Here is a 21,425-nt window from a genome sequence, read left to right as displayed (position 1 = left end):
GTCTTGCTCAAGGACACTTCGACATGTGGACAGTCGGAGCTGGGATTCGAACCGCTGACCCTTCGATCATTGAACGACCCGCTCTACCAACTGAGCTACAGCCGCCCCACTATGCACCTTGTCTATAAAACAGACAACTGACTGTACACTTTAACACTTAGACTGTTTTTGTACACTTTACTACTTATGCTTGTACTTTATATCATGTATGTGACAATAAAGAACGTTAAATTTGAACTTCATCTTATATTGTCTTGTGAATGCAGTTAAGAACAAGATTAATACTGACTCAGAGTGTGGGGTCATCAGTGAGAGAGCACCTCACTTGGCAGCCACTCTCAGGTAATACCCCAAGTTGACAGCCACTCTGACAGATAATGAAGATCGTCCAGTGGGGGAGTGGCTGGGGGTGCGGTTACCAGGCTATTGTTCACGCCCATTACCTGGCAGTCAGAGGTGTGAAAATGTTGGAGAACTTTGGAGGAGGAATTCTCAGCTAAGTTGATTTGGCAGTACTAGCATTCAAGCATTCAAATAAGCATATCTTCTTCAACTATGTTCAGATTTCAATGTATGAGACCTCATTTGAAAGCTTACAATCTGCACTTTCATAATCTGTTAACTGAAAAATGACCTTTGCCTAGTTGAGGACCAAATTACCAGCGGCGGTCACAAATGTTAGTAGGCAAATTAGTAGGCAAATTAGGCTATGTATAAGATATCCAAGTATAATGAGCATGCCACATAATGCCATATACCTACAACATTTTAGCAGTGTAGCCTATATGCAGGTAATATTATTCTTGATTTTATTAAGACACATACAACCTTTCTCCCACACAAGCTAGATATTTACTATTGATATTGTTTTGTCCCTTTTCCTTGAGCAAAACAGATACTTGATAAACAGAGGACCCAGGGATGCCTACATTCTCCGTGACAAGCTGGCTGCATACTTCGGCTCCCCATAGGGCAGTTTGGCCTGGCAGGATGGGTGTAGGCAAACCAAGCCCTCCTCTCCAGCCTACACCAACTGGCAGTCCTCCTCACCAGTCTATACCACCTGGCAGTCCCCCTCACCAGCCTATACCACCTGGCAGTCCTCCTCACCAGTCTATACCACCTGGCAGTCCTCCTCACCAGCTTATACCACCTGGCAGTCCTCCTCACCAGACCACCTGGCAGTCCCCCTCACCAGCCTATACCACCTGGCAGTCCTCCTCACCAGTCTATACCACCTTGCAGTCCTCCTCACCAGTCTATACCACCTGGCAGTCCTCCTCACCTGCCTATACCACCTGGCAGTCCTCCTTCAGCCTATACCACCTGGCTCTCCTCACAAGCCTATACCACCTGGCAGTCCCCCTCACCAGCCTATTCATGGGTTTCAAGTTGTCCTAGACCTGCCATATTGGGGACCAACACAGGTGTTTCAATTTATCTGATTGGCTCTACTGCATAGAATCCTATGCAGTATAACTAATTAATTCATTTGAAACACCTGTGTTGGGTCCCCAACATGGCAGGTCTAGGACTACATTTGAAACCCATTAATACTATCTGGCTCTCCTCACCAGCCTATACCATCAGGCAGTCCCCCTCACCAGCCTATACCACCTGGCAGTCCTCCTCACCAGCCTATACCACCAGGCAGTGGAGACACGCATAGCTGGGTGTTTGGCTGACATCTCTGAGTGGATGACGACACATCACCTCAAGCTCAATCTGGACAAGACTGAGCTGCTGTTCCTCCCGGGGAAGGGCTGCCCGCACCGGGACCTGGCCATCACCATTGAAGACACAGTGGTGACCCCGACTCGGACTGCGAGGAATCTGGGTGTGACCCTAGATAACCAACTGTCGTCTTCCGCACATGTCACACGCTCCTGCAGATTCATGCTCTACAACATCAGGAGGATTCGCCCTTTCCTCACTGATGAAACGGTGCAGGTACTCATCCAGGCCCTGGTCATCTCCCGCCTTGACTACTGCAACTCCCTCCTCGCTGGGGCCCCGGCGTCAGCCATTAAACCTCCGGAACTTGTCCAGAAAGCTGCTGCTCGCCTGGTGTTCAACCACCCCAAGTTCTCCCACACAACTTCCCTCCTCCATTCCCTACACTGGCTCCCTGTAGCGGCTCGCATCCAGTTTAAAACTCTGGCGCTAACCTACAGGGCAATGAAAGGAACAGCCCCCTCCTACCTCCAGGCCATGGTCAAACCCTACACCCCCTCCCGACCGCTACGCTCTGCTACCTCGGGGCGACTGGTTGCCCCGTCACTCCGAGGCCCCTGCGGTCGATCGACACGGTCATGGCTCTTCTCTGTCCTGGCCCCGCAGTGGTGGAATGAACTGCCCACTGATGTCAGGACAGCAGAGTCGCTGCCCATCTTTCATCGCAGGCTCAAAACTCATCTCTTCAAGAAGTACTACAACAATCTTCCCTCCTAAGCACTTATTGTATTTTATTGTATTGTATTGTATTGCACTGTACTTTAGATTGCTATTCTTGAACTTTGCCTTCAGCACTAGATCATGCTCTTAGTCACTTGTTTTAGAGAGAAGATGCACTTGTGAGTTCTGTCAAGTAGTAGTACATTGGCTTTTCCTACGTTAAATGCAATTATTGTTAGTCGCTTTGGATAAAAGTGTCTGCTAAATGATTGTAATGTAATGTAAATGTAATGCAGTCCTCACCAGCCTATACCACCTGCATGGCACCTCTGTGACAAGCTGACTGCTTTCTTCAGCTCCCCAGAGGGCAGTCTGTACTGGGGGATGGAAGGGTGTAACCAAACCAATCCCCCCTCACCCCTCCCTCACCACTACAGACACACACACACACACACACACACACTCTCTCTCTCTCTCTCTCTCTCACACACACACACACACACCACCACCACCACCAGCAGTAGTAGTATTACTAAACAATAAATTAATTATATAAATCCATGCACTCATGCCATTTTTTATTCAAAATGAACATGACTACAGTTATGCTACTATGGAAGGAATATTGATTTAGCAGTTTAGTTTTTTGGTCATAGTTCAACCCCAGGATTATTTATTATAGCTATGTACATAACACACCCATGTTATTTAATTGCACTGACTGTCATGGACACAAACAGTCATGGGATGGGATAAGTAGGGAAGGGATGGGATAAGTAGATGAGGATGATACTGATAGATTACAGATAGTAATGTTAATTGTCCGTTTGGGAATCTTTACGTCTAGTGGAGTACCTAGGACTGGACTGAGGAACTGGTTTGTACTGACACTGTAAGGACAAGCGATTACAAGAATTCCAATGTACCTGTAGGCTACTCATACTTATTTTACACATAGCAAATATTATAAACGTTATAACGTTATTTTATTCTGTACAGTAGGCACCACTAGAGGGCAGTCTGGTATAGCCTACCATATAGACACAGCCTGCACCTGGGCCATATTTAATCTCTAAACCGGTGTGCACCGTTTTGTTACGGTTCCCACTTTAACCCAATCAGCAGAGTGATTCAATCCACCACCTGATCTGTTTCAATAAACGTTTTGCTAACGTTAGCTACATATTGTCGGGGCTGAACGCAGACCTGGTGACTGGTGCTGTTTCTACTAGCACTATCCATACGATGAATGTAGGCGAAGATGATCGTGGCTAAAGATACTTTTCAAACTTGTCACCAGTTATCACCAGTCCAACTAGCTAACACTAGCTAATTTTACTCTATCAAGTTATCATGGTCAAGACTCAAGACTGCCCAGCATAGTGAGTACTTTACCTGATAATCCCACAATTTCACCAATCTCTCGCCAGCACCGGTCTCTTATGTTGTCTTTTGTAATGTTTGGACATGGGGTCATAGCATTGGATATTCCTGCACCTCGGCAATTATTTTCTCCTCTATTGTAATACAGCTGGGTAGACTAAAATAAGCGTTAATAAAATAGATGTAGGCTAGCCTACATTTTAGCAAAACAATAGGCCTAAACGACACAACAAGGACATGGAAGAGATGGGAATAAAAATGTTTAACTTTTAATGATTAGCTTACTTTTACATATATTTAATAGACAGGCATTGCAGGAAATCACATGCATTAATCCAAGTTGGAATGCCACGTGTCGGCAGCCACATTCCAAAAAATAGAGCCGAGTCGAAATCAACCCGGGGCGACATTGTCGGCAGCTGTCGGCACGCCGCCAGTGTGCGGGCTTCCATAGGAAACAATGGGAGCTATTTATTAGGAACGTCGTTTTGTGTCGTGTCGTGGCGGTGGCGGATGCGGTCTGCGGGGGGCTTTAGAGTCCCAGAATGAGTCGGCAAAATATTCCTATCTTAAAGTTATCTGGTAACGTTCCAGTTAGCTAATGCTAGCTAGACCCAGTTAACATTAGCCCAAAGCTGAACTCTTCCCAACTAAAAATGATAGCTACTCCGCTAAGCTTAACATAAATACTTTTAGATAAAAAGAAAAAAGTAATTATTGATTATTTTTACCACATAGGTGCTAAAAAGGTTACCTCAACTCCGAAATCCAAAATGAAACTTTTGACGGACGAATGTAATGGCCCCTTCTCGCAAGTTTGCGAGATGCCCCACTGTCACCAGCAGACCTCCCTGAGTCCGATAGATACCCCTGTGTCTGCTGTGGATGTCGTAGAATTTAGTTAACACACACACACACACACTGACATAAACCAGCCCACTTCCGGCTTTAGGCCTGGGCCATAGCAAACACACACCAGTATTTGCCATGTCTCTCCTATGTTGTTTTTTAGCTTCTCTTACTCTGAAAATTTAATTAAATTTTTTGCTTTATAAATGTTCTTATCTGGTAGACAAACATACTCCAGGAGCTTTCTCGATCGCCTTTTTGAGAGGGGTCAGGGAAGAAGTTTTACAGCTCACTTATCTGGCCCCCGGGTGATTACTGTTTTTTTGCTTCCCTCTGGAATATATAGGGGTGGGTTGTATACCCACCTCCCTTGTTCTCTGTAAAGCGCATTGTGTTGCTTCTGGGTATGAAATGCGCTATACAAATAAAGCTTTGATTGATTGATTGATTGATTGATTGATCAAGCTGCTAGGCTGTGAACTGCACCCCTTTGCCTTTTACACAAGCCCACAGCACCCTCTGGCAGCTAGGCCGTGAATCACACCCCAGTATATCGCACATTTTTTCCCAAATCACTGGGTGTGTCCACAAACCTCAAACATGGCCGGCCATACACCTCCATTCATTTTTTGAACTTGGGCTCAGGAGCGAAAAATTCTGCCCATTCATTGTCAATCGGGGGGATTGACACTTGACGAAGACCCACCTTGGGTCAAAACGTTGTTTTTTGTCCTCATGAATTAAACCTTATCATGGAGTAGTTGTTTTTGCGGACCTCCATTTTTTCAATCGGGGGGATTGAAACAGCCATATCTCGACATGGGAAGGTCCAAGACAGTTTGGACTGGCATTAAGCTCTGGTCCTAAATAATGCATTTATCTTTAGCGTCACTTGGGAAAATGCTCTCTCCACATGAGCATTTGATATGGGCAGAGTGAGCAATCTGCTTGCGCCAAGTGCCACATCCTGAAAGCACAGATTTCCTCCGGCATCTTTAAAGGCCTCCACCTCCAGCCAAAAGGCATCGATGCGGTGATCATGACAGAAACCTGCTGATCCCACATCCCCACGTTGGCATCTTTAGGTTTCTTCGGGGGTAGCGAGCTAGATTTGACTCCGACCTCGACCTCGTGCCTTCTCCTTGACCGTGTGAATCAATGCATTGAACAGGGAGAGCTCCCTCGCCCCTGTTGAACAGGTGCACATCTCCCACCCTATTACTAACATCATTGGATAAAATTTAAACGTCTGTCCCGCCAGTTTTATTTTTTTTATTTTTTTTAAAAGCCCGCCCAATGCTATTTTTTCCAACCCAACCGCCCAATGCTATTTTTTTTCTGGCCAAACGTGAATTAAAAAATGCCCAATTGGGCGTGAACCCGCCCAATCTGGCAACACTGTGGATGACTGAGCAGTACAGTCAGATCTAATTTTTTTGCGGTAACAGATCAAAGCGGAAATAGTTGAGGTCGACGGACGAGTTGTGCCATTGGTGGATTATGAATAGGCCTATATATATTTTAAAGGTAGCCTAGTTTAAGTAATAAATACACTTTTAAAATGAATGATGACACAAACTGGTACAAACCACAATTATGTATTGTGTTAATTAGTAAAAAAAAAAAAAAAAAAAGGTTTTTTTGTTTGTTTTTTTAAGAATTTGAGCAGAGTTGGGCTGGCCAATCAGGGGGGGCACTTGCCCCCCCTGCCCCCCCTATAAAATCGCCCATGAATGCACGCGCACACAGATCCACAAATGCATTCATGGGCAGAGATCTCTGAGCACCATTTTTAGTTATAGCCAAATTATTAATCGCAAGGTGGGCGTACAGTTTAGCCCAACTTAGAACTTCAGTGTAGTCAGTTTTTCTTCTTATGTTTTGTCAAATAGACAACAAAATCTGGCAACAGTGTTTTGGTGGATCAATTCATTGGACGGTTTAGCAAATGGACACTGGGAGTGGGCATTATTATTGCCAAAGGGAACCTTGTTTGAGACTCGAAGGCTTGAAAAAGTGACGGCGATGCATCGATGGGAGGGACAAATCCATATCTCCCCTCCCCGTGACGTAGCGGTCTAGTCCTGGGGTGCCTTGCGCTCCGGTCCCGTCTTATCAGAGAGTTGTGCATCGAGAACAGACCGAGCTGTGTCAAGTGTACGGTGCGGCTGCCAGGTTTCTTCGCGCAAGAAGTCCTCGAGACCTGCTTCCCCCGCTTTCTTCCCACTCTCCGCTCACTGTCTCTTGCCGACATATCAGTGAACAATTTTACGGCTTGACGAAGACAAAAACGTCGGGACACGTTCATTAGAAGGAGGGCGGAAAGAAGGAGAGAGAGAGAGAGAGAGAGAGAGAGAGAGAGAGGGACAGCGAGGAAGAGAGGTCACCGTGCCCCGTCTGAATTTGTTTCCGCACCATGAAGATGCTGAGAATATCCGAGTTGTTGGTTTTGGTTGCTTTGGGGCTGTGCATCGCTCACACCGGCAAAGGTAGGTGAAGGGCAACTTGCGCTTGCTTCCCCAATCCCCCTGCGTGGCGCGCGCATCTGTCAGTGTGCGATGTGCTTATTTGAAAGAGGTGGATAGAACGGGATGTGTGTATTCAGTGTTTTCTCAGCGGCGCATTTTGCTCTTTGGGTGTGAATTGGTTAACTAGACTGGGTTTTGGTGGCTGTGATATTGAAAACGGTGGGTAGGCTGCTGCAAAGGTCCGTCTCCCGAAGCGCCGTGCACTTTCTCTCCGGAGTGATGGTGCCGTTGCATTGAGTTAGGCTATCTGTCCAAGTTTTTCCTCTGCAATCATGTCTCTCAGCATATAATGTTGTAGTTCAAACTATAGGTCCGTTATTTAAGCTTTGAGACAAATTGTTTTTGTTTTGCTCATGTGGTCCTTCTTGAGAATATAATAGCCTATTGCTGAGAGTCATGCCTGTAATAAGATGGTTTAGGATCTGCTGAACTCAACACTGAAGTATTCGACATCATTGTTTTATAATCACATAGGCATTATTATTCTTATTCTTATTATTATGGATTGGATTTATATAGCGCCCTTCATGATACCCAGAGCGCTTTATAGAGTCCAGTATTCATTCAGACACAGTCATACCGCTGGTGGTAAGCTACATCTGGAGCCACAGCTGCCCTGGGGCAGACTGACAGAAGCGTGGCTGCCAATCAGTGCCTACGGCCCCTCCGACCACCACCAACATTCATTCATTCATATGTTGCATGTCTTTATGATGGTGGGGGAAACCGGAGTACCCGGAGGGAACCCACGCAGGCACGGGGAGAACATGCAAACTCCACACAGAAAGGACCTGGAACGACCGGGATTCGAACCTAGGACCTTCTTGCTGTGAGGCGACAGTACTAATCACTGAGCCACCGTGCTGCCCAGTAAACATACACATAAGCATCGGCTTTCGATTTTAATATTAATATTATATAGATATAAGCCACATATTATCGTTACATTGACAATATATGTTTAACATGCCTAGTGGCTTGTGGGATAATTTCCATCGTGCTATTGTTAGTGCCTGATTAATGTTAGTTGCGGGCCTGTGCTCCCGCACAAGCTAAATATAGGCCTAGCCTATCAGGAACTATAGCTCTCCTGGTCGCCGTTCAGGTGCCACAGGTAAACGGGAGGATCTGGCGCCGAGCGGCCACACGTTAATAAACTCCCCGTAGACTATACGGGCTGCCGTTTGGCGACCAGAATGATGTTGCACCTGTCACTTTAGTCTGGCAGCATCGACAAGTCGCCGGAGGCGTGATAGTTGTTCGTACACTGCAAGTTCGCGAATACGCATCCTCTGCCTGGTTTGCTGCGTCCATTTTTAATTTTGCTGTTTTTGGCAGGATATGGCAGCCAGGCAGGCATAGGCCTGGGCTAAGGGCATTATGCTACTCTTGTCCATGACCTGACCCCGGTTAACAGGTTTCTGCGTCACCTGAACATTCATTTGAATAGGAATTGGATTACACATTCTGACCTAATGAGGTGGCAACGACAACTGTGTGTGCTTGTGTGTTTGCAGCCTATTTGTCACCTACTTAGTCAACATAGCCAGCTAAGCGTGAATGGTCTCCACACTATACAGTAGCTAGCTAGTTACTACACGGTAGGATAGGAGTTTACTTAAAGCTTTTTCCCCAGCCAACGCTCCGCTGAGAAGTAAACAAATTACCTCTGAGTCAATGGGGGTGGGAAACCTGAGCGCACCACGGTGCTAATTGAGACCCCAGGGCCCCATATCTCACCCCCCAGTCCGTGTAGTTTTTCCTCTCATTTCCAATTGAAATGGACCTGTTTCAATCTTAGCGAGGGAGGGGGGCTCTGGAACATCAATGAGAGCTGTTTTCTAGCCGTTTTCTGTTTAGCCACTGTTGCATTTCAGGGAGTGTGAACGAACAACTTCCTTTAATCAGAGTCACGCCGGAGTCTTTTAATAGATCTATGGGAGTCATCACTCAGACTGTGTACACGTTTGTGTGTGGGTATCAGAAAACGTGCCCATGCTAGGCTACAGTAGTGCATATAAGTGAGTGTGTGCATAATGTGTGTGTGTGTGTGTGTGTGTGTATATGAGAAGAGAGAGAAAGTATGCTGTGTGTGTGTCTATCTTAACAGCAAGGATGCAAGAACAGCAAGGAGGCAATGCCATTTAGAAAGGAATTATTGTATTCACGGATGCACGCTGTGGCTCAAACGATTCCCCTGCGACCCACCATTCCGATACGGTGGGGAGAGTTATTTGGGGGTTGAGCAGAAATGCTGTGCATGGTTTTGCCAGAGATGCCTAAAGCTTTGGCTTTTATATAATTCCACGCAATATGAACTTTGAATTTAGATAGCTTATTACCATCCCTGTACATTTTCATTTAGTTACACACCGAGTGTTTGTTAGTGGAACCATTGTTCACTTTTAATATTTCTAGATAAGGTTTTTTTTCCGATCAGCAATCATCCAGATACCTGAAATGTAATTTGAAGCAACAGAGGATACAAACTCTTTACACATTAACAAGATTTGGTCTGCGAATGGTATTTCATATTTGCAAACTATATTAAAGTGAAACTCAGTAGATGAAAAATAATTATATGGCATTAAGATTCATAAAAGAGTATGTAGAACAACAGTTTTATAATGCGTCATTCCAAATTATAATCCAGGGCTCTGAGAATAACACACTAAGTAAATAACACAACAGATTATTCTAGTAAACTACAGAATTCACCTGGCTCGAACACCTTCACCAAGCGAGTAGATAACCCTTCTGTTTTTCCCAATAAATGTGTGTGTGTGTGTGTGTGTGTGTATGTGTGTGTGTGTATGTATCTACACCTATGTGTGAGTGATAGAGAGAGGCCGGACACGGGAGTGAAAGAGGAGCCCGTCAGGCCAATAAAAAAAGGGTGACAAAAACAAGAGGCAGATTTATGTCCTCCTTTTGAGAGAGGAAGTGCATTATGGGAGCGCTCCATAAATCCAAGAGGCGAGGCAGTGACATAGGAGGCAACACAAATCCCGCCTGCTCCCCCGCAACTGGAGAAGCTATAGGGCTCCACATGGAGGGGAGCTGATCCCAGCGCAGACCGTTTTGATCTCTGATTATACTGTAGAAAAGGGCATGCTAAAAGCTACACTGCTGATCCCAGGACTGTGTTTTATCCCTAGTTAGGGACTAGGACATAGGAGTCCAGCTTTAACACTGATCCGAGTGCAGCCTTTAAAAACAAAGGAAGCATCACAGAGAGAGAGGGGAGAGACGTCTCATGGATCCCAGTGCTGTCTATCCGGAACAGGGTTAGCGGGCCACGGCTCAGTATGAATGTCTGTTATCTCATTGAACTCCAGAATGTGCCGCCCTGTGTCTCAGCTATACTTCCAGCCTGGCTAGAGAGTCAGGCGGGCTGGAATTGATGTGAACTGATCTAAGAGCAAACCTCTCCTTTATCTCACACTAGGGCTATGGGGATAGAGGGGCGCTGCTCAACTGATCACAGACAAACCCTTCACTCCTCATCCTAGAGAGGGGGATAGAACAGAGGAATGGTAACTCTTTGATAACCTGTACGGCACATGATTCAGGTGTGTGTGTGTGTGTGTGTGTGCGCGCATGTGCACGCGCGTGCATGTGTGTGTGTGTGCGTGCACGCGTTTGTATCACAGCCTGTGGGAACTGGCACCTTTGCCCCTTGAAAACCCTGCTGGCTTTCAGGTGTTACTGTAAATATTCTCTCTCTCTTTCTCCTCTCTCTCTCTTTCTCTCTCTCTCTCTCTCTCTCTCTCTCTCTCATAATCTGATTGTACTGTGCAGGAGAAGAATAGCCCTATGTGTATGGGTGGGTGCTGGTTTTTAGCCGTATAAACAGCGGTTGATATTGAAGTGATTTTTCTCCCTGTGAGTCATTATTTACAGATACAGATCATCTTTTGTTGTGGCTCACTGTTATTATCTGCAGTCCTCAATTGCTTACAACCTCTCTCGCTCTCTTCCTCTCTCTTTCTCTCTCTCCGTTTCTCTTTCTCTAGGTGCGCTCCCTTTCATTCCATCTCAGTACCTCTCTCTCTTTCTGTCCCACCCCCTCATCCGTGTTCACCCTCCTGCCCTCTCTCTCTCTCTCTCTCTCTCTGTCTCTCCCTATCTCTCACGGCTGACCATGCTTAACTGCAGATGCTCTGAGGCTCATTGATTTACCCTCTCAGGGGTGAAGAAGGTGGGAATAAGACAGAGAAGAAAGAGAGCGAGAGTGTAAGTGAAAGGAGAGAACCAAGAATGGCTTTTATATAATTAAGGCATGAGTCCTGTTGTGTCGGTTGGAGCAGTGCTCGGGGAGGGGAGGAGAGGAGTGAGGGATTGTTTAGCCAGGAAAAAGGAATGATACTGTTAAAGCAATTAGGCTTGAGAGAGATGGAGTGAAGTGTCTCCTCTGTCGCCACCCTGGTGTTCTACTCACCTTTAACAGACAGAGAGAAGGAACAAAGCTCAGAAATCCATTAGCATCTCTTTAGTGTGCGTGTGAGTGTGCGCGTGCGCACGTGTGTGTGTGGGTGGGTGGTAAAGAAAGTGTGTTTGTTTGTGTTATTGTGCTCTAATGTATATACTTGCAAATGAGTGTGTGTGTGCGCGCGCGCATGTGTGTATGTACGTGTGTTCTCCCTGAGTGTACAAGTTTAATGAACCTTAAAAGGACCTTAAGGACAGAGTCTGCAGGTCATCATCACACTAACAGGGGCTACCTTCCCTCACACAGACAGACCAGAGTGCTCAGCGTCATCTCTTAGGATCTCATCACTTCAGTCCTGTCCCCTCCCTCCTCTCTTGCCTTCCTCCAATCACTCGCCTCCACAGCAATCTCACCAGGGCACTCGCTCCATTTGTCAAAAATGATTCGCACAGATGACACACACACACACGCGCGCACACACACCCAAACAAACAGAAAGAAAGATGAGCAGAAAGGGGCAGCACTGATAGTGTGTGACCTATGCCTGTCCACCAGCTGGGACTAGCTGACCCCTGAGGAAATGATCAGGGAGGTTGACGGAGAGAACGAGAGAGGGAGGCAGGGAGGTCGAGGGAGAAAATGGGAGGGGAAGGATGGGAAACCGTAGATGGAGGTTGGATTGGAGGTCCTCATGTTTCCTGTCTCTGTGGTACACACATACACACACACACACACACACACACACACACACACACACACACACACACACACACACGCGTGCGCCCTCGCATGCACACAGCTTCAGCCATGACCAGCATCAGCACCATGGACAGTTCCTAACTCAATGGAAGACAGTTAGGGTTGTACTGAATTATTTCAGCACCATGGACAGCTACATATCTATGTCATTCTCTCTGTCTCTTTGTCTCTCTCTCTCTCTCTCTCTCTCTCTCTCTCTCTCTCTCTCTCACTCTCAAACACACACCTACACACACACACACACATGTTCGTCTGTCACATCGCTGCTCTTGGGTCAAAACTTCGTAACTCCATTTTGGTCCTGCCTTACGTCTGTGATGGTAGTTCAAGTTCACTTTGAGGCTCTCACTGGAGACATAATGAGCTCTCACGAATAGAACAGCTGAAGCAGTCCAGCCCTGGGAAGCTTCTCACAGCTGTGCTTTGAAATTCCACATTCGTTATGTGCTTAGAACAACACACTATAGATGGAGCGATCTCTTCGAGCGAGGAACAAGGCGAATGAAACCCAATGGACAGAAGCTACACATTGTAATATATCATAGTGCACTTTATCCTTTGATTTAGCTGCAGATGGTCGGACATTTCACAAATGTAGGAACAGCTTAACTGTCTGGTCCGCAAGCAATTTCATATTCCTGAAGAAAATATGTTTCCACTCCATTACCACAAATAAACAAGTATCATTGGCAGGGGACAACATGGTTTCTGAGCACCTATTTTATTTAAGTATTACCATTACACACGCAAGCAGGGGTGGCAGCATTGACGATGTAAAGCTCTCATCATCACGTGTGTGTCTGTTCTCCTATCTATAAAGCACCAGGTGGCTGGCGAGTCTAGCCGGCTATCTAAAACCCCCTAACAAAAGACCTGGCCCCGTCGGTCTTGGGGAATGATGCATACTGTATGACCCCCAGTATCCTCACCCTGATGCATTAAAGCACACATTGACCGGCAACCCAACGGATGAGAAGTGGGAGGAGGATGCCAGACTGATTGGTTGTCCTCTCTAGCGTCTCCAGCTCGGCCTCCCCTGCACCACTGTCTCTCAGTTCAGATGGGTTGAAAACAGTTCACAAAGGTCCATAAATCGGGGTGGCTGTAGATCAGGTGGTAGAGCGGGTCGTCCAATGATCGTAGGGTCGGCGGTTTTGAATCCCGCCTCCTCCAGTCTACATGTCGAAGTGTCCCTGAGCAAGACACTGAACCCCCAATTGCTCCCAGTGAGCAGACTAGCGCCTTGTATGGCCTGCTGGCGCCACTGGTGTGTGAGTGTGTGTGTGTGAATGGGTGAATGAGAGGCCATTGTAAAGCACTTTGTCCCTTAGGGGTGAGAAAAGCGCTATACAAGTGCAGTCCATTTACCATTTTACCATAAAAAGTCCTGGGCGGAAAGCAGTCCTATGCGTCGAAATGTCAATCAGTGTCCTCATGGCCCTCAGCACGCCTGGCTGCCCCATGAGCTTTCACTTCCCAGTCCCACTTCCTGTGTGTCAGATTCACCTGGCACCTTCCTCTTAAAGCCACGCCCTCACGGACAGGGCAGGCACACACTTACTCACCCAATTCTACCCAGGAGTGCCGGCACTATTACAGACCCACTAATAGTATATGGGATTTAACTAATAATAATTAACTGGGCCTGGTGGGGGATTGGCTGCACGTAACATATCTGTGGTCAATTTCAATTCATCGGTCTACTTCCACATGAGGGCAACAGTTGTCATCCCATATGCTATTCACTTACAACACAAGCAGGAGCTGGCTGACTCAGTGCTGCTCAATATTGCTCAAACACACACGCATGTATGCACACACGCACACACACACACACACACACACACACACACACACACACACACACACACACACACACACACACACACACACACACACACACAAGCAGGGGTGGGTAGGAGGAAAAAATATCACACCCCGACCCCCAGGTGCTAAGCAGCCCGACACATGCTCTCAGCGCTCCAAATTTCTCTGGCGTTTTCACCAGTGTCAGCGCGTCCTGGCTGCCGTCCAGCTCCTAACAGCCACTTCCTCGTCTGTCACAGTCCTGAGCCGGTGATGATGGCGCGGTGTGGGGAGGCCGCTCCTCTGGAACGCCTCTGTCCATCACTGTCCATCTAGCCTGGGCAGCTCCATCCACCCTCACCTTCATCATATACAGGCAGTTGGTTCATCAACATCTTTGACCTTTGCATTCATAAATACTGAATAGGATTTTCTGTGCATGGCGCTCAGTGCTCACAACATGCTGTGATGGACAATTTTGACCTTTAACTGGAGGTTAGTCTTATCATGGACATAATAGTAAAGGCATCATTGACTTTGTGTGAAATTGTATTAAAGGCATCCACGGTAATTGATAGAAATATGTATGTAGCTACTATATGTCAGTTACAGTCATGTATTACTTTGCGTCTAAATAAAATAATATAGAGGTGATACACACACACATAATTACATTTATATATTACTCATACTGTAAATATATTGTTGTTTAGGAGACTGTGGATGTCACACCAGCCAGCCAACTCCGTCAATGCAGCAGCACAGCTGTGACAGGTTAGGGTTAGAGTCCCCTTAGACAGTGATTGATGACGAGGTAGACTTCTTGCATCTCAACAACTGCCGAGTACTGATGCCATGCTGAGTGCACATTCTTACTCTGATGGGTGCATGCCAAAGCCTGTTTTTATTATTTGCCAGTGTTTGATATGTTTTTGACTGTGTGTGTGTGTGTTGTGTGTGTGTGTGTACTGATCTCAGAGCAGATGGAAGACATAATTTCTTTCTAGAGGACAGTTGGGGGTCCTGAGAGGGCTGCTGCTGCTCTGACACACCCATGCTGAGACAGGGATGTAGTGTGTGTGTATGTGTGTGTGTGTGTGTACACATCATAAAGCATATACGAGTGAGCTGTAATCCTTCAGTTAAGAGAGTATTGATATGTGGTCCAGTACTCCCTTGTATAGCACAGGTCTACCATCACTATCTCCTAGAAATGTGCTCAGTAAGACCCATGAATCTTTGTGCTTTGCTGTTTTCCCAGATCTGTGGACATGTGGTGGTGTGATTTAATGTGTGTGTGTGTGTGTGTGAGAGAGAGAGAGAGAGAGAGAGAGAGAGAGAGAGAGAGAGAGAAAGTGAGTGACTTATGGTGGCGAAATGCCTCACATTTTAAATATGTCTCTGTGATATACACCACCTGACTCAGACATCTGTCGCATTGATGTGCATGTACGCACTGACACATACACACACACAGACACACACACATGCACACACACACACACACACACACACACACACACACACACACACACACACACACACACAGGTTGCTTATGATAAAGCATGTAGAGCATACAGTATGAGCTGAACAGGTGGGACCAGTCTTGTGTAGAAAGCATGTCACATATGCTGCAGTTTTATCTCCCCTTTAAGTGGGTCACTGAAACACACAGACACACAAGCACACTACTCCTCTCCCCTCTGTCAAGGTACACCTCAGTTCCCCGTGGTGGTTAGCCAGGCCTAGTAATTGCATGTGTGTGTAAGTGTGTGTATTTGTGTGAGTCTTGTCTGTCTGTGTGCACATTCTCCCCTGTGTATGATTGTAGCTTTGTGTGTGTGTGTGTGTGTTTGTGTGTGTGTGTGTGTGTGTGTGTGTATGTCAGATCCCGGGGGACGTAGACCTGCTGCTGGGGCGGCTCATTTTTTAACGGGAGGCTCAGGGCCTCATTTGTCCCTGTGTGTTTTGGGAGACATACACCCCCTCAAACCTCCTCCTCCTACCCCACCTCTCCCTATGTGAGACAGGTAACAGGTGACACAGAGCGAGAGAGAGAGAGATGGGTCTGAACATATAATTCTGCTGCTGTCGTGAGCAGATCGCTTCATCTTTTGGTTTGACACGTGGATTAAGATGAAGCTGGGAGATGATTATGTGATTTTGTGATGAGGCCTGGTTGTTTGCATGTGGAGCGTGTACAGTAGGTGTATGCTATGGCTTGTCATGACGTACAACGCCTGACTGGATTATATATGTTGTTGTCCCGTCTTCCTGTGTATGTGGTATCAGATACAAAGCTATGTCCCCTGTCCCTGGTGTTACTGCTAGGATTTGTGTCCCTCTGTAGCCCCCCCCCCCCTAGCCTGGTATGACCATCCCGATCTCGCAAGCTCACTGCTTCCCTCCGCAATATCGGCCTGGCCTTCGCCCCATAGAGAGCGATTTCGTGGGCAGGGATACTTACCAGTGGAGGCTCGTCCATTGAGGCAGGGGAGGACAGTCCTCCTCAGTTTTTGGAGAGAAGAGAGGGATTAAAATATAATATGAATTTATTTATTCATAATTAATATTATCTCAGTTTTGTTCATAAAGCAGCTTTTCCCTATGGATAAAAACCCATTATTGAAATTCTAAAGCTCCAACAGTGACATCTATAACATGCAGCTGGAGGACCCATAGATATCTATGGAAGGGAGGTTAGCCTCCCTTAGGGCGGGTTCTTTAAGAGTTAATCTTCTTTATCAATATAATGCCTTTTTTTCTTGATAATTTGTGATCGGCCAAAACGCTGAAAAATAACCGCAAGGGAGGACAGTACTCCGGCCCTGTCTGAACAGGATTCAGATATTGACATTTTGTTAATCCAATCACATTCCAGATTCCAGATTTACCACAGTGAAGGCCGATTGAGTCTGCATTGATGTCTGTGATGTAAGTGTAGGCTATAGCAACATAAGAGTGGCAGCTTTGACAGCAACCCAAATGAGCTAATCCCATAGCTGTACCATTGCTAGCTAGCCATGAGCGAACTGTTGGAAATCCACTTTAAAGCTGATATTTCAAGTAATAACTGACTAAGGGAAAGTGCCCCCTGGTGCCCATGGGCGGTTTGCCTCTCCTCCTGTCCTCCTCAGTTTTCTTTACCTTGACAGACACAACACCTTCAGCCAATCAGTGTTCTTTTAAACGGAGCAAGCTTTTCCACCGAGAAACTCCGTTAGTGCATACTCTTGTTCTTGTTTAAGTGTTGTGATTTAGTCTATTTCTGCAATAACTGCACATATCTGCGTTTATTCTTCTAACGTTAACGTTACCACTCATTGCTTCGGGAGCCGCCATGTTTGTTTAGTGAGCGGCAGCTGGCGGCAGCCAGTATTTTACGTCACCAAGTACATAAACCAATCAGGGGCTGCTTTCTACTGTGGTATGAAACAGTAGGTAAAACACAGTCCCTGATTGGCCCGATATGGTCTAGATTTTGGGGAAATTGCTCCCAAGGAGGCAAAGGCCAGACCGTTCTGCGTTAGTGAAACAGAATGTGAGCTCGCAAGAACGGGATGGCCGTACCAGGCTACCCCCCCCCCCCCCCCCATCCGTTTTGACGCCTCCCTCACTCTTCCATATTTTCATTGCAGCTGAGCATTTGAGAATGATGGGTTGGACTATCTCATCGGGGGACAGATGAAGGGCTCTCTCTCTCTCTTTTATTTTTGTCCATTTTTTGGGGGCATGGGCCGATTTCACGGTATATCTGGGTTTGAAAAAGTCACGGTTCCAAAAACTAATATTTCCCGTCATACCGTTCTGACGGTATGAGCTGCCCCCCCCCCACCTCCCCACTACACAAGTTAAAAGGACTAAAATGACCCCCCCCTCCCCAGTTGAGTACTGCGCAGTCAAACGATCACCATCAAATGATCAGCTGGACGAAAGAGGGGAAAAAATAAATAAAACAGAGGTAATTCCACATGGTGCAATGAGCTTTGTGTACAGCCCGTGTATCATGGTCAAAGGAGGTGAACCCAACAAACCTTTCCCCCTGTCGAAAAAGACTAAGTCGTTGGTATGGGAATATTTCGGTCATCAAAAAACCCCAGATGGCCACGGCTTAGAGGAGGAAGGTCACCCAACCCGCAAAACATGCTGGCGAAGAGTGACTGCAAGAGGAGGCATCTAACATGATTATTAGGAGGCATCTACTGGATCTACCACCCAGCACTCATTGTCAAATTCCAGGTAACATTGTCTTGAAATCAACTTAAGCAATGGAGTAAGTGTAAGTAGGGAGTTACAGTACTGTGTGTAGCTACACTAGCTAAAAATAGGTAAATAAATACTCTAAGCTAGCTGGTGAGGCTGATAATGAGGCGGCTAATTGCAAGCTACCGTAACATCAGCTGTCCCCCCCCCTCCCCTACTTCACTGAGTGAACGTTTTGCATAATGCACACGGAGAGTAGTTTGTTTGCCTCATGTAAATCATTATGTATATTTTATTTATTTAGGTCCACATAACCAAGTCAATGTGAATGCACGCGTGGATGCAAGCGCGTCTCAGCCAGCCTGCGTTACAGTACTGTATATACATCTATATACATGGACAGACAAACTCCTTCAACCAATCAGCGTAACAAAGCTTTTGCCAGTCTGAAGAATGGCAAAAACCTATTTTCCGCTGACAAACTCTGTTAGAGCATAGTCTTGTTCTTGTTCAATTGTTATTGAGTCTATTTCTGCAATAAATCCACTTTTATTGCAGAAATAAAAACTGTTTATTTTACTAATGTTAATGTTACCGCTCGTTGCTTACCGTTTTGCCAGTGGCCTGTACCTCACGTCATCAACTACGGAACCCAATCAGGGGCTGCAGGGGGAAAGAACAACAGTCAGAAAGCAGTCCTGATTGGCCCAGTCACATTGTAATTTCTGTAAATGTATGTAGGTACAAGGAAGGCCAAACTGATCTGTGTAGAGAAACAGAATGTGAGCTTGCGAGAACAGGATGGTTTTACGAGTCTACCCCCCCCTCCCCACACACACACACACACACACACACCCCTCAGCTTTGGCTCCTGCTCCCTAAATCCCCCACCCAGTAGAAGGAGCCTACTGTACTATTAGGGGTCAGCTAATGACCATCACTAAGCCTTAGCTACTGTTGGTCTTATCACAGTGCTCTTCAGCCCTCAAGACATCTCTCTCATCTTCTCACACTCACACACATCATCAGATTACTCCCTCTCCCATGCACAGCCTGACTCTCACCCACACACACACACACACACACACACACACACACACCGTTACACACTGACTCATGCACACACACAAACGCATGCGCACGCACACAAATTGGATTTGGGCTTCTCTCTTTGGGCCCTCCATTCCTTGACCCTCTCCCTGCCCTCCAGGTCACGTCATTAGGTATGTGTCAGTGTGTCAACCCTCCTGAGTGTTGTGTATGGTGCAGTATTGTGTGTGTGTGTGTGTGTGTGTGTGAGTGTGTGTGTGTGTGTGTGTTTGTGTGTGTGTGTGTGTGTCCAAGCTGTGTGTGGGTATGTGTGCCTGAGTATGTGCGTGAGTGTGTGTGTGTGTGTGTGTGTGTGTGTGTGTGTGTGTGTGTGTTGATCATATCCTACTAGATGGCCCTTGCCTCTAGGGTTCTCATTATAGTGAGAAGTTTCCAGCCCTAACATCTGTCTCTGAGAGCTGGAGCACCCCCCCCCCCTCTAGCTACAGGATAGCATAGGAGAAGGCCTTGGACCTGTGTTGGTGAAAGAGTGGAACCACCTCCACACACATACATGCACACGTGCGCGTGCCCACACACACACACACACACACACACAGAGGAGCCTGCCAGCTTTTCCTGGTCAGTCCAGGGTGTATCTGACCTTGCTTGGCGCTGGAGTCTAGCTACTGTAGTCTTCATCACCGACACGACACTTCCTTGTCACCACAAGGTCTATCTGACCTTGTTCTTTAGTCCACTTCCACACACACTCCTCTGAGATATACAAAAACTCTACCGGTTAGCTACAAGCCGTTAGCTACTAACAAGCTAGACAACTAGCTATCACTCCCCTCATTGGCTAACCTTATAACAAAATTGCTGCAAACTTGGTCTAAACTAAATAACTCAGAACTCCTCACAACTTTAGTTTCAATGTCCAACAAAGTAATCTGCTAGAAGTAACAAAGTACTGTTAGTACTGTTAAGGGCTGGGGTGATGCGTCGATGTAGTCGATATCATTGACTACGTAAATATGTTGACTTACAAAACGTGCGTTGAAGTGTCGCAAATAAGTAAGATGGCTGTGCCTGGTCAAAACTAACAGCATTGGAAATAGATTTTCTATTTATTTAGGTGTAGCAGTTTAGGAGTTTATAACTATGGAAATCTGAATATGACTAGGTATCTTAAGCAATAAGACACTCGAGGTCGTGCTTTACTGTGGTTATTGGCACGGCTGTGGTGCCTACGGCACTCCGCTTCTCGTCGTGCCTGCGGCCGCACCACAGTACATAATAATACAAGCTTTCTAAAAGGGAATGTTCTCTTCCCTACTAACATTGTCTCGTCTCTAGTCTCGTCTTACTAACACCCCACTCGTGGGCTGTACCTTGACGTGGTGAGTGGGCTTCCAACTAAACAGGTCTTGCTTCTCTATACAAAATGTCTACTCCTGGACTATTTTGAATCCACAACATGCTGTGTTATTCAGTTTTCAGTTTCTATGTGTTTTCAGATGTTGTGTAATGTTGTTACTAATGATGTGATTGGATATTGTGTTTGTAAATATTGGTTGCCAATGCAAATGTATGGTTTTTTACAATACACATTTTCAAAGCCCGTTTTCTCAAAATGAGTTATTTCTCATCTTTGGGACATCAAAACCACCACTTGAGTAGCACCTACATGCTTGGCCAAGGGGGATTTTTTAAATTTCATTCATAGCCTGATTTATATAACAGTTTATCCCTAAAACATGGCGAAAATTTGTCTTTTTAGGACTGTTGACAGTATTTTCTGATTTCTTGAAGTGAAGAAAAGAGATATCAAAAATCCCCCTTGGACAAAGTTTTGAATAGGGATATATGAACAAAATGAAACAATAATTTTGAATCTGGCTTGAACCAATTAAAAAAATTGATGTCCCGAAATTATGCAAATTAGGGCATATTAATCCATAAGATTTCAGAAAACCTGTAATACTAAAAAGATGCTCCTTGATGTACCTAACAAACTGGGGGAGTTTGATGGTGATAC

At 46.0% G+C, this 21,425-nt stretch overlaps 1 protein-coding gene across 1 annotated transcript in view; it reads left to right on the top strand.

Annotated features, from left to right (window-relative positions):
- Positions 1 to 7,048: 7,048 nt before the first annotated feature.
- The window catches only part of LOC311307248 (calsyntenin-2-like), a gene marked incomplete at both ends in the record, with an annotated part of 328,809 nt that continues 314,432 nt past the window's right edge, over positions 7,049 to 21,425 (top strand). The window contains one exon of the mRNA XM_084436045.1: positions 7,049 to 7,115. Coding sequence (XP_084292171.1) covers positions 7,049 to 7,115 — 67 coding nt within the window. The remainder of the gene's footprint in view (positions 7,116 to 21,425) is intronic.

The sequence above is a fragment of the Borostomias antarcticus genome, assembly GCF_949987555.1.
Source record: "Borostomias antarcticus genome assembly, chromosome: 1".
NCBI lineage: Eukaryota > Metazoa > Chordata > Actinopteri > Stomiiformes > Stomiidae > Borostomias > Borostomias antarcticus.
This window is presented reverse-complemented; position numbering and strand designations above follow the sequence as displayed.